Source organism: Gopherus evgoodei, chromosome 1 (assembly GCF_007399415.2).
Source record: "Gopherus evgoodei ecotype Sinaloan lineage chromosome 1, rGopEvg1_v1.p, whole genome shotgun sequence".
Taxonomy (NCBI): Eukaryota; Metazoa; Chordata; order Testudines; family Testudinidae; genus Gopherus; species Gopherus evgoodei.
The window spans coordinates 283,035,708-283,050,199 of NC_044322.1; the positions used below are offsets into that span (position 1 = coordinate 283,035,708).

Sequence of the window (14,492 nt, forward strand, 5' to 3'; positions counted from 1 at the left end):
TGGAACCAGTGCTTCAGACTGCTTGAGCCCTCTACTTGCTTATGGTTCTTCGGAGTTCCACCTAACTCTGGGCATGCTGGCTTCAGGGACACTGTGGGGTGAAGGCATGGAGCAGAGGCTTAGCGAAGGAATCACTTAACCACAATCACTTGATTCTTAAAATTCCTTAGTTACAAATCTTCACAAAATAACACAAGACCTGAGATGCATCCTCCCTTAATCTGATCTCATCTCTTCAGAGAGTGCACTGTCAGTGTTTCAGGGTAGGCAGAGTCTCTGCTGCCTTCTTTCCTTCTATGCAGTCTTCTTGCATGTGGTGATGAATTCTACCCTCCCCCGAAACAGTGGAGATATGGAAAAAAAGAGTAGAAAGCTAAAGTTACATTAATATTAGACACAGAAAATTATGTGAAAAGAACATTATTAAGGTTGCAAAATCAAGCACTCACATGCCCAGCTAGTCCTAGTGTTTCTTCCACCCTAACTCCTTGTCCCGCTTCCTAGTCCCTACTTTCAGTACCCCTCTGACTAGGCTCTGTTGCACTCTGCTTTCCTACACATCCTCCAGTCCAGTTCTTGTCCCCTCTGCACTGAAATAAGGTAGCTTACTTCTCCATGCTTCCTAGGCATCAAGAAGGAGATTACAACTTTTGGGTAAATACCAAAGGAACTCAAATGTGAACTTGCAGACCTACTAGTTGTGGTATGTAAACTGTTGCTTAAATCAGCTGCTGTACCAGATACATTGGCTACGCACAAGTTGACACTAATTATGTTTTTAAAAGGCTCCAGAGATGATCCTGGCAATTACAGGCCGGTAAGCCTAACTTCAGTACTGGGGAAATAGGTTGAAATTATAACCAAAAAACAGAGTTATCAGACATATTGATAAATACGATTATGTTGGAGAAGAATCAACATGGCTTTTGTAAAGGGAAATCATGCCTCACCAATCCATTAGAATTCTTTGAGGGGTCAACAAGCATGAGGACAGAGGTGATCCAGTGAATATAGCACTTGGACTTTCGGAAAGCTTTTGACGAGTTCCCTCAAAGCTCTTGACATGTTCCCTTCACATAAGCACAAAACACGGTTCACTCAATAAAATTTATAGACAGCCAGTTAAAAGCAAACATAAGGAAGTGTTTATTCATACAACACACAGTCAACCTGTGGAATTTGTTACCACAGTGTGTTGTGAAGGCCAAAAAGATAAGTGGGTTCAAAAAAGAATTTGATACGTTCATAGAGGATAGGTCCATCAGTGGCTATTGGCCAAGATGCAATCCCATGACTGCTAGAAGCTGGGCCTGAGTGATGGCGGGTAGATTCCTCTATACATTGTCCTGTCCTTTTCACACTGTCTGAAGCATCTAGCACTGTCAGAAGAAAGGATACTGGGCTAGATGGTCCATTGGTCTAACAAAGTACTGCCTTTTTTTTGGTTCTTCAGTTTTACGAGAGGGGGCATTGAGAGCACAGAAGGAATAGTCTCCTTGCTTTCAGTTCCAATGTCTGGCCCTGGCCTGGTCTACAGCAGCAATTGCAAGGAAAGTCCTTTTCAGTCCCTTGCAGCCTTGGGCTGGACTGGAGCCTACACAGTGAAGATGGAACAGCGAGTATCCAATGAGCATGTGCAAACTGCTATTTTTCAAAGATTTATAGCTCCCCTACCTTCATTTATCACACCATCGCTGAGATTTTTAAGAACAAGTTAGACAAAGACCTGTCAGGGATGGTCTAGATAATACTTAGTCCTGCCATGAGTGCAGAGGACTGGACTAGATGACCTCTTGAGGTCTCTTCCAATCCTATGTTTCTAGGATTCTATGACTCAAGAAGTGAAAGAGTCAGGGAGTTGACAAATCCAATGTTCAGGAATGTAGGTAGGATAGAAAGGAAGAGAAACGCAGCACAATATTCTAAAGGACAGAGAGAGCTAGGAACAGTGGGGGAAGTGAAGAGATGAAATAAGAGAGACAACTTGGAGGGAAAAGCCTGACATGGAAAGAAAAAGGAACTGGTAACAAGCACTAGTAGTGTTCCAGAAGCTTAGCCATAGAGGATGCTATCAGAGCCAGTAAACTATGAGTAAAAGGCTCAACTGCCACCTTTCAGTTACATTGTTATCTCTGGATAAAAGGTGGGATGAGGAGCAGGGGGTTGTCTTTCGCCACAAGTTTAAAATCTCTGCTCTTTTTTTGTTTAAAGCTGAATTTTCATAAGTTTCATGTTCTGTCAAGAATGTGCTCCTGTGCCACCTCCCAGTCCTTGGAGTCTTGGTCGCTGCTTCTGTGGTCTGCATGTGCATTCTGCTGGAGAGCCCTATGGCATGGGTGGTAGGGGTTTTTGGTGGAGGGTCTTTAGAGCCTGAATTTGCTTCATCCTACGGTCCACCAAAGCTTAACTTTCATGAGTTTTAGCATGTAGCAAGATGCATCAGTTTAATCTGGCTTTTTCTTAATTTAGTCCCATCAGAGGGTTTCCATCATCTACATGCATGACTGAGAAAGACTGGGATGGATGTGATTAGTGTCAAATGTTGGCAAGAGTTGTTCATTCACTTTAACTTCAGCCCGGTGCCCAGCTATCACAATGATAGATGCCCCACATCTGAATAGAAGAACGTGATGAGACTTGCTGTGGATGTGTCTCATGACAGTCAAACTCAAAGGACACTGACATGGATGCCTTACAGCAGGTCGGCAGAGTGTAAAAAAAAAAAAACAACAAACCCAACAGCATATTAAGAAATAGTTTTACCATCAAAAGCTGTAGTAAGTACAAAGGCTTGCATGTCGTATAAATGCATTGCTTTCAGAAGGTGCTCAGAATCTCATATAACACTGCTTCATGTACCAGAAAATGGTGCTCACCAATTCTTTGTCCATGACAATGCAAAAAGGAAAAATTTCTCCTGAAAATTTCATACTCACTGCAGGGTCAGAAGAGAAGAGCCACATCAATACTGTCTGTGATTGTACTTGTGAGCATAGACAGCTGGAGGCTTGGGGGCACTTCTGTCTTCTCAGAAATTAGGGATTGCATTAACAGTAATGGAAATACTGAGTCTGGAACAGAAGCTCTTTTATCTTATTTTATTAAAAGTGGACAAATTTGGCCATGGTACTAAACTAAACTATTTATCAAGCATTACTTTTTAAAAAGTGAGGGGGAAAAAACCCCAGTTTATAAATCTCAAAAAGTTTACCCTAGGTTTCTTTAAATTAATTCGTCTGCAACACCTGTAACTTCTAAGTCTGTAGTCATACATCAGTTGAGATGTGTTTATCCCATTGTGGATCAAAGCCATGGTTTAATATGCTATAGAGAACTAAAACTACATTCATTTACAGCATTCGTTGTTGGTACCACCAAAAATCAATCAACTTTATCAGCTATTTTCCATAGTGCTGTTCAGTTTAGCTGAATTAACTGAGATATTTCTGAACTGAGTTCATTGATCTTTCTGTAAGCTGACTTGTGTCATAACTATAAAGGGTACAACCCTGCTGTATACAATTCTATAAAATCCCTGCTGGCCAGAGGCACCAAAATCCTTTTACCTGTAAAAGGTTAAGAAGCTCAGATAACCTGGCTGACACCTGACCCAAAGGACCAATAAGGGAACAAGATACTTTCATATCTTGGGGAGTGGGGGTGGGGAGGAAGAAGGTTTCTGTTTGTGCTCTTTGTTTTTGGTGGTGTTTGCTCTTGGGACTACATTGTAGCTGTCATCTGGATGTATGAACTGACATGAATTAAGTGTTGTCATAAGATAATGGCCTTCTGTTGAAACATCTGACCCTGGCAGAGTTTTGGACAGATTATCTACCATGTTTAGGATTTTTGATCTAGTTCAATACCAAAGAAAAAAAATGACACTTTTCCATTTAAGCTGCTTTGCCACCAATTCAAACTCTGCTTTCAGGATCTTTCACTGCATCCTTTCCAAATTCCCAAGTTACACACAGGTAATTCTCAGAAACTGAAGCCAATGTTTCTGCCTAGAGAGGTCATGCTTTGATGATGCTGTTAATACAGCAAGACTAGTATCAAGTGTGGTAACCAGAATGACACTCAGCTCATGTTTCCTCCTGTGTCATTCTGGTTACCACACTTGATACTAGTCTTGCTGTATTAACAGCACCATCATAGCATTGTCCATGGCAGTTGACCCTCTGATTTAAATTCAATAACATATCTTTAATTAGTGATAGGATTACCTTCACTGCTGTACAGGCTACATTGTCCAATGAACTCGACATGAACTTTCATGTCATTATCCGCAGATCACAGGCAAAGAACCAAACAAAAAACCCCCTAAAACTAAGAAACCCCCAAACCCACTTGCCATTTGTTGGAGAAATCTTCTTCATCTACCATTGATAAATACCACTTTCCAGAAATTTTCTTCAAAATATCCTGACTTTAAGACCCATGATTTCCATTATCTCTGTTTGAAAGCTGAACTTGTGAATTAATCTTAGCTCTCTTTCAGCATCTTTGAAATATCAGGATCTTGTTCTGCCTGAAAACAAAGCTGCTGAATAAAGCTGCAGTCAACCTTTCCACTTAAGGATATATTTTCAGCTTGTTCAGTATAATGGCAAGATAATGTACACTTAATAATTTCATTAGGATCTTCCTGTTTTCGTCTTTCTTCTGAGAGTACTGAAAACTTAGCATGTCACCAATGTTCTCTGTGATCTTTTAAAGCAGTGGTTCTCAAAGTTCTGTCCTGGTGACCCCTTTCACACAGCAAGCCTCTGAGTGTGACCTCTCCCTTTTAAATTAAAAACATTTTAAAATATATTTAACACCATTATAAATGCTGGAGGTGAAGCAGGGTTGGGGTGGAGGCTGACTGCTCATGACCCCCACCCCCCATGTAATAACCTCATGATTCCCTCAGGGGTCGCAACCCCCAGTTTGAGAACCCCTGTTTTAAAGACTGTCAGTTGCTTCATGGTGACATGAAGTTTGGTGCCTCTCACATTTGTCTTGAGCCTTTTTCCAATTAGAGACACCAGGGTGTGCAAAAGTGTCACCTGTGTAATTAGTCAAGAGTAGTTCATGCCTAAACGCTGTACACCCATGGAAACAGAGTACTCAGTCAGTAGCTTCAGAATAATGGAGTCATTGAAAGTCAAACCCAGACTGAAAGAATGGCATTGTTTTCCAAAGTTGCACACACAGTAAAGCTTCAGTCATGGTTGATGAAGTGTTTCAGAAATGCTAAGAGTGTCAGGTGCCCTGTGTTTGGTTCCTGTTGCAGGCAATGTCAGAGACAGCTCAGTGCTACAATCAGCAGAAGTTGATCCACTTATTGTTGGAAGTGTAGTTTCCATCTTTTTAATCAGCCATGTGTAAGTGATTCCATTTCAGCACCCTGAAGATGTACGCTATGTTTCTGTACTTCACTCACTCAATAAGAATGGCATAGGGTTGCAGAGCTAAAAGGTTTTATATAGTCATTGGGATCTTTGCAGAACAGTCTAGAATGTGGCAGAATGAGGAAAGGGAATAGCCTACACCTGAGATGATTACACTGGAAAACAGTTGCTTTTGGTTTGCTTATGTAATGCCTTGGGCTCCTGTCATACCCAGAGACACTGAAAAGACCACAATTAAGATGGATCCTGGAGGCTCTTTAGCCCCCAGGCATGAAGGGTCTAGGGTTAAAGGCTACAAAAGGAAAGAATCATAGGCTCCATGTCTGTTCTTCTCCCTTCCTTGTGAAAGGAACACATTGAATGTGTGCAGGAGTGGAAGGGAAGAGAATGGCCAGTCAGGAGGCTCTGGGAATTAGTCCCAGACAAGTGGCAGCTGCTGGACCTATCCCAGGTTTCCCTTGAAGAGAGGCAGATCAGAAGTCCTCTTGCACAGAGGATCAGCCTTTGTGAAAGAAGGAGAGAAACAATCAGCCTGGCTGTGGAAATAGTGGGATAAGCATAGACAGGTGAGCTTCACCCAGAATTCACCTTCACAAGAAGAGGAGACCCTGCTGGCAGGCTCAGCTGCAGAAGAGATGTTCAACTCAGCCCAGGCATCCAACAGCCAGCTAATATCCTGGCGGAACTGTAGTTGCATAACTACTAACTCTGATCTGTAACCTCTCATTTAAATCAGCTTCTGTACCAAATGACTGGAGGATAGCTAATTGGATGCTAATTTTTTTTTAAAAGGGCTCTAGAGGTGATCCCAGCAATTACGGATTGGTAAGCCTGACTTCAGTACCGGGCCAACTGGTTGAAACTATAGTGAAGAACAGAATTGTCAGACACATAGATGAACACAGTTTGTAGGGGAAGAGTCGACATGTGTTTTGCAAAGGGAAATCATGCCTCACCAATCTACTAGAATTCTTTGTGGGGGACGACAAGAATGTTGATAAGAGGGATCTAGTGGATATAGTGTACTTAGATTTTCAGAAAGCCTTTGACAATGTCCCTCACCAAAGGCTCTTAAGCAAAGTAAGCAGTCATGGGATAACAGGAAAGGTCCTCCCATGGATTGGTAACTGGTTAAAAGATAGGAAACAAACGGTAGGAATATATGGTCAGTTTTCAGATTGGAGAGAGGTAAATAGTGGTGTCCCCCATGGTTCTGTACTGGGCCCAGTCCAATTCAACACATTCATAAATGGTCTGGAAAAAGGGGTAAACAGTGAGGTGGCAAAATTTGCAAATGATACAAAGCTACTCAAGATTGCAGTCTGCCTGGGACTTAACTAAGAGCTACAAAATGATCTCTCAAAACTGGGTAACTGGGCAACAAAATGGCAGGTGAAATTCAGTGTTGATAAATGCAAAGTAATGCACATTGGAAAACATAATCTCAACTATACATACAAAATGATGGGGTCTAAATTAGCTGTAATTACTCAAGAAAAATCTTGGAGTTCTTGTGGATAATTTTAATCTCTGAAAACATCCACTCAATGTGCAGCAGCAGTCAAAAAAGCTAACAATGTTGGGAATCATTAAGAAAGGGATAGAAAATAAGACAGAAAATATCATATTGCCTTATATAAATCCATGGCATGCCCACATATTGAATGTTGCGTGCAGATGTGATTGCCCCATCTCAAAATGATATATTGGAATTGAAAAAGGTTCAGAGAAGGGCAACAAAAAAGATTAGGGTATGGGACTGCTGCCATATGGAGGAGAGATTAATAAGATTGGGACTTTTCAGCTTGGAAAAAAGAAAACTTAGGGGAGATATGACAGAGGTCTATAAAATCATGACTGGTGTGGAGAAACTAAATGAAGTGTTATTTACTCCTTTTCATTACACAAGAACTAGGGTCCACTGTGAGGGTTGGGGGAAACCCCATCCTGTGTGGGGTGAGTGTGCCCACCTCTTTTAGGGAATTGGGGGGGGGGCAGGCGTACGTATCTTATATCTACATCCCTCCAAGTCCATACGCTTACCCTTATCAGCAGGGTGGTGTGGCCTAGTGGCCAGAGTCCATAAATTCACCCTTGTCAACTGGGCAGTATTGCCTAGGGGCCAGAGTCAGTCAATCCACCCCTTTTCGCAGGGCAGTAAGTCCTAGTGCCCCAAGTCAATAACTTTGCCTCTCCTTGCAGAGCAGAAAAGCCCAATGGCCAGAGTTAGAAAATCCACCCCTTGTTGCAGGGCAGTCAGGCCTAGTGGCCCAAGTTACTACTTCATCCCTGTCCACAGGGCAGTAAGGCCTAGCAGCCAGAGTCAATAAATATTCCCTTGTCAGCAGGGCAGTAAGGTCTAGCGGCCACTGCCAGGCACAGAGGGAGGGTTTGCACCCCCAGAAGCGGGATCTGGGCCTTCCCTCTCCACCAGACCCGGGCCCTGTTAGTGACCAATAGTGTGGGCCACTGAGTCAGCAGAGAAAGGCTCTGGCTGAAACACGCTGACTCAAGGCTTCAGCTCACTCACCGGTATGCTGTCTGATTCCCCTGGGCTACTTCCTGCTGTCATCCCTGCTGCTGTGGTCTGGGCTTCCAGTTACATCTATGTTCTTTGGTCTGCCCTTTCTCTGGCACTTCCCAACCCTGAGAGGCTGTGATGGTGCTGCCCATGGGAGCCAGTTGCTGTCACTCAGTTAGGGTGAACTGCAAACAGAACAGGGCAGACAAACCCCAAAAGCTGGTGGTTATTCCAATACTTAGATTTACCAAGCCAACACAAAACAGCTTCTACAGTACCTCACTGGTTACTTAGAAGCTCAAACACCACAGTTCCCTTAAAGTGCCCAGCCTCAGGCCTTCATCCAGACACACGTCAGATATGATGATGATTACTGAAAATCTTATCTCATCAGATAAAGAAAAGGTTTTTCCAATCCGAAAGGATCAGCCACATACCCAGGTCCAATTATAACTTAGATCTTACCCAAAATACACATTAGCCAATTCTTATTAACTAAGCTAAAATTTGTTAAAAAAGAAGAGAGTGTTGATTAAATGATCAATATACATACAGACTTGAATTCAATTCTTGAAGTTCAGATACATAGCAGAGGTGAGCTTGTAGTTGCCAAAAATCCTTTTAGAAATAGTCCAATGTCCATATTCAGGGTGACTACAGTCAGTGACTGGGGATCTCAATCCTTATAGCTTAAGGTTTCCTCCTCTTGAAACCCAAAGCAGATCTGAGATACAGAAGGATTGTGTTCCAGGGTTCTTATATATTTCCAGCAGCCTTTCAGCCTGAGAAAACAATAGGCTTAATTCTCCTTCCAAACATTGTGGCAATTAGCACAGGATAATTTATCCATTAAACAGTTCAGATACAGGTTACCACAACCTTCAAAGAGACAAATAGACAATAATACTATTTCACTCAAATATTATCACAAGTCTTAATATTCCTTTTTTGATCTTTGAATTAAAGCCATAGCAATAGACAAGACTTGTTTGCTCAGGTCTTGTGATGTAAGCAAACATCTCCCTTTCTACCTCTAACAATGCAGACTTGCATTTCAAAGCTCTATTCATCTACATATTTTCCTAACAAGTCTCTAAAATTCAGCCATGGGTCAAGTTAATCAAATAATAAATAAAAATAAAATAAATAAATAAAATTAAATACATAATAAATATAAATCAATAATAAAATAAATAAACAAATAAATAAAATAAATAAAAATCAGTCTGTGAGTTAATTAACTCTTTCTGGCCCTGTTATTCTTCAATGAGATATTAGATCAGACTCATAACATCACAGAGGCCTCTGGGATTGCTTTGGCATCCACCTGGGCTTCGGTGTCTCCTGCTCCTATAGTCCCAGGCATCCGCTGGGCCTTGGCTGGAGCAGGCGGCGCACGTCCTTCCTCTATGGCAGTCAGCCACAACTGAGCTGAGCTGCTCCCTCTTATATCAGTGTGTGACAGAGTTCGACTCACCATTCTGGTGCCTCCTGCTGGCTGTCCTGGGAATTAGCTTAGTTCACGCAGGTGCCCTTGTCTGATGACATCTCACTGCTGTCACTTCTGCTCCCGGGTGTGAGTTGTCTCAAAGAACACAGCATCCTCTTCAGGACACAGCCCTCTGGTTGTGTCACACTTGGTTCTCCCCCTTTCTGGGGGAACAGCAGTCCACTATCCAGTCACTCACTCAGTGGCAAGTGGGGGCAGAGGGGGACCCAGGCCCGCCCACTACTCTTGGTCCTGGCCCAGGGAGCCTGTAGATTGCAGCCACATGCTGCATCCCTTCCAACCCCACAGTCTACTTCCCTGGGCCACTTCCCCGTAGCCCCAGCACCTTCTCTGCCCTTGTTTTAGGGCCCCAGCAAGTCAGCAGTCAGCCGGGAACTCCCCCTCGCTTCCCTGATCCTGCCCAGCACTGCTCTGTCCAAGGTGCAAGCTGCCCTCTGCCTGCAAGAAAGTCAGTCTTCTTCCCTCCCTGAGTTCTAGGGAGTGACTGATCCTGCTTTGCTTTGCAGCCCTTCTTATATGGGCCAGCCCAGCCCTGATTGGCTGCTCCTTGCCACCCCTCTCTGATTGGCTGCCTCCTGGGCAGCCTCCCAAGGGTTCTTTCTCCTACCGTTTCTAGGGTTCTATTAACTCTTTATGGGCTAGTGTGGGGCAGATGCCCCACCACACAGTTCTCCTGGACCATGCCCAGTAGGGTAAAGGGGGTGTGGTTTCCTCAACCCACAATGTAAGGTTAATTCTTCCCAGTCCAGTGCAGGGCGAGTGCGCCCTGTCACAGTCACCAACATTCAGATACTAGTCACCAACATTCAGATGAACGGCATGGAACAGCCCATGAAGAAATTAATAATTGAGGGTTTGAACAGTGTGTAGGAAATAATGCCTGGGGCCATACATTGAATGAGTAGGGTAATGCAAAATATTGAATAGCTGCTTATTGAGTGAGCACTGTTCCTCCTGTGCACTAAATAAGGGGAGGGTTCTGTGGAAGAATGGTATGAGATCAAGTAAGTAAAGACAGTATCATACATTTGCACAGGGGGGCTAAACGAAGAGTACACAGGCAGTTCCAAACATCTGAATGCTTGATTTGCAGTTTTAATGCGCTTTTCATGTCATGGTTGCAGGTATGTAGTATTGAGATATAGGCCAGGATGCTATGCTATGAACACAGGCCTTCTCTGATGTGCTTTCTCCCAATTTGGATCCACCTTTCAGAAGGGCAAGCAAGTGCCTTTCCAATGCAGTATCTGTCCCCTGAAGACAACCCTTCATCATAATACAGAATCTTCTCACTTTTCCCAGGTTCTCCAGTCTGGTGTACCTTCCTGCCCAGTGCATATCCTTTCCAAACCCCCGACCATGCACTTCTCTAGTGCAGACAATGGTTGGCGGTGGTAGGTGCTGTTTGTACAGATGCTACTGTTGTGTTTCACTCTGTTATAAATCTAATAGCTTCAGTGGTAGATGCTTTCCCATCCTCTCTTCCTGAATTCTGTGAAATTACTTCAGATTTGTACCAGAGAGGAAAAACTTGTTTTTCTCCCACAGTAAATTGAACCAAACAAACCACCATCAACTAGGGTGATCAGATGAGAGGAAGAAAATATCAGGAGCAACAAACAAACAAACAAATAAACAAATAAATGTGCTGCTGGCAGAGCAAAAAAAAATTTCGAAATATCGAGGCAAAGATCGGTCGGGAAGCGGGACAAACACCTAAATATCAGGACAGTCCCAATTTTATCGAGATGTCTGGTCACCCTACCACCAACAAAAATAGTGAAACTGCAAGATAATGTCAAAAATAATGTTTATCATTGTGACAGACTAACAGTACCCTGAACAAAGCTTATGGAATTAAGATAAACTTTATTCAATTCAATAAAGCATGAACTCTAATTCAATAGCACCTTTTGGGATACATTACATTAAAAATAGAATTGTGTATGTCTTGTGGCATTGTGTGTACCTTCTCTAGTAGGAAAGGGATTGCTAATGTAATTCCTCCTTTGTCCGCCCTTCAAAATCACCCCTCTGGGGAGAAATGCACATGTTAGCTCAAACTGGATTCTCCAGGGTCCAACAAACAAAGAAAGGATTTTGAGATAAATAGCCTGGTGTTAAACTGCCCCTTGGTTGGTGTGTGTGTGTGTGGGTTGAAGGACTGCTCCTGTCGGAATCCATGTTAGGTGATCTCTGGTAAGCTAATGTTTAGGTTCTTCTATTCATTTGAATATGTTTTCTCTGTAATGCTTTTATCTTAAGAATATAGTAGGCTTGTTTAGGAAATACTGTGTGGTACCTAATAGCTATAGTAGGTATACCTATTACGCCCTGAAGAAAAATCAAGCAGGGTGCTTGGGTAGCTTGTCTCAGCTGTGAATAATAGTGAAGGCAGTGAACCTTGCAGCCTGGAAATACCCCAGTCAAAGGGATGGGTTTTGTGTTCCTTGATAGAATCTACTTAGAGCTGGTGTACTTGGTAACAGCCTTAGTGCCCTCAGACACCGCGTGTTTGGCTAACTCGCCCGGCAGCAGCAGTCTTACAGCTGTCTGAATCTCTCTGGAAGTGATGGTCGAGCGCTTGTTGTAATGGGCCAGACGAGACGCTTCCCCTGCGATACGCTCAAAAATGTCATTCACAAACGAGTTCATAATGCCCATAGCCTTAGAAGAAATACCAGTGTCTGGGTGAACTTGCTTCAGTACTTTATACACGTAGATAGAATAACTTTCCTTTCTTGTCTTTCTACGCTTCTTATCACCTTTCTTCTGAGTCTTAGGGCTTGTCTACATCAGAAAGTTGCAGCGCTGGTGAGGGAGTTACAGCGCTGCAACTTAGGAGGTGTACACATCTGCAGGGCACCACCAGCGCTGCAACTCCCTGTTTGCAGCGCTGGCCATACTCCCGTTTTGTCTCGGGTGTAGAGGATCCAGCGCTGGTGATCCAGCGCTGGTAATCAAGTATGGACACTTACCAGCGCTTTTCTTGACCTCCGTGGAATAAGCAGGTATCCCAGCATACCTGAGGAAGCCTCTGGTAATCAAGCTGGTCTCCTTCCCCGGCTTGCTCTCGCGTTCCCCGAACCCCGAGCAAGCAGGTCTCCTTCCCTGCGGTTTGCAGGGTGGTTCGGGGAACGCGAGAGCAAACCGCGGCGAAGCTGGTCTCCTTTCCCGGTTTGCTCTCGCGTTCCCCGAACCCCCGAGCAAGCAGGTCTCCTTCCCTGCGGTTTGCAGGGTGGTTCGGGGAACGCGAGAGCAAACCGCGGCGAAGCTGGTCTCCTTCCCCGGTTTGCTCTCTCGTTCCCCGAACCCCCGAGCAAGCAGGTCTCCTTCCCTGCGGTTTGCAGGGTGGTTCGGGGAACGCGAGAGCAAACCGCGGCGAAGCTGGTCTCCTTTCCCGGTTTGCTCTCGCGTTCCCCGAACCCCCGAGCAAGCAGGTCTCCTTCCCTGCGGTTTGCAGGGTGGTTCGGGGAACGCGAGAGCAAACCGCAGCGAAGCTGGTCTCCTTTCCCGGTTTGCTCTTGCGTTCCCCGAACCCCCCTTGAAGCCGCCCAACAGCGCTGCAGTGTGGCCACATCTAACACCACTTGCAGCGCTGGTTGCTGTAAGTGTGGCCACTCTGCAGCGCTGGCCCTATACAGCTGTACTAATACAGCTGTAACAACCAGCGCTGCAAAATTTTAGATGTAGACATGGCCTTAGTAACAGCTTTCTTAGACCCTTTCTTAGGCGCTGGAGCAGATTTCGCGGGCTCAGGCATATTGAGATTTGTTGCTTGCGCTAAAAAGACAGAAACAAAGGGAGTGAGATAAGTTTCTTCACCTCCCACTCTTCCCAGGTAACCCGCAGCAGCGAGATATCTGGCAGGATTAACTCCTATGTAAAATGTAGGGATAGTGTTCAGCGCAGTTCCCCCCATGCTGCTCTCTGTCCTCCCCAATGCACAGAAACCCCAGTGCAGCCCTGACCCAAGTAGTTCCCCTTCCCAGGTGAGCCGCGGCAGTGAGAGCACTCATTTCCCATTACTCACCATGTGTTTGCTGCTGTGGCCTCTCTGTGCTGTGCTTGCTATGTGTAAAGTATGGTACAATGAGACTAAAAACTCCTTTACTGTGATTGTACACAATGCACCCTCTGTAATAAATGTTTCCTTTTTTGTTTTTTTTTTAATGACAGTGTCCTTGACTACTAGTAACATACCGGCCCTATCACAGACTGCTGAAAAGCTACAAAACCTGAGGAGGAAACCAAGAAAAAGCAAAGAAGATTTGGTGAAAGCAGTTATGAATCAGTCTGCCAGAGCGAGCAAGAGGCTTCAGGACTGGAGAGAAAAGATTCAGCAGTGGAGGGAAACACAAAGTAGGAGAAAGGAATTGGCTAAGAAGAAAAGCACTAAGCAGCTGATAAGCATCCTGGCACGCCAAACGGACTGTATGCAGTCACTGGTAGCCATGCAGGCAGAGCACTAGCGCACTGCCCCCGCCCCCGTCCCAAAGCTCTCTCCCTTGTGCCCCAATGTCAGCTCAAAACCCCCTTCTCCAGCATCCGGGTTCTTACCACCACCAGCTGCTCCTAACACCTGTACGTTCACCTACCAGCCCTGAGAACTACGACCCTTACTCTCTGCACTCCACCCCCATCACCATGTAGCATTTTCATCCTGAAGTGCAGCAGTCATTGCACAGCACTCCAGGCAGGACATATTCAAACCTCTGACTGTACAGTTCACCACCCTATCCCCCTGCCCTTTTACTTATTTTCTTTTCAATAAATGATTGCTTTGCTTTTAAAACAGTTTTAATTATTGCAGAAAGTGAGATACCGTACCCCAAGGAAAAAACAGGCACTGCAAATAATTGTAACCACTGCACTTCACTTCCATGCAAGGCACCAAACATTATTGTTGGCTTTCAGCCTCAAATTGCTCCCTTAAGGCATCCCTAATCCTTGTAGCCCTGTGCTGGGCTTCTCTAGTAGCCCTGCTCTCTGGCTGTGCAAATTCAGCATCCAGGCGTTGAACCTTGGAGGTCCATTCCTGACTGAATGTTTCACCCTTCCCTTC

At 44.5% G+C, this 14,492-nt stretch overlaps 1 protein-coding gene across 1 annotated transcript; it reads right to left on the minus strand.

Annotated features, from left to right (window-relative positions):
- Positions 1-11,867: 11,867 nt before the first annotated feature.
- LOC115647154 (histone H2B 8) lies at positions 11,868-13,220 on the minus strand. Its single transcript, XM_030553921.1, has 2 exons — positions 13,128-13,220; positions 11,868-12,205 (listed from the first exon to the last, which is right to left on the minus strand). The coding sequence occupies exons 1-2, from the start codon at positions 13,188-13,190 to the stop codon at positions 11,888-11,890; spliced, it is 381 nt and encodes a 126-aa protein (XP_030409781.1). The 5' UTR covers positions 13,191-13,220; the 3' UTR covers positions 11,868-11,887.
- Between the last annotated feature and the right edge of the window lie 1,272 nt (positions 13,221-14,492).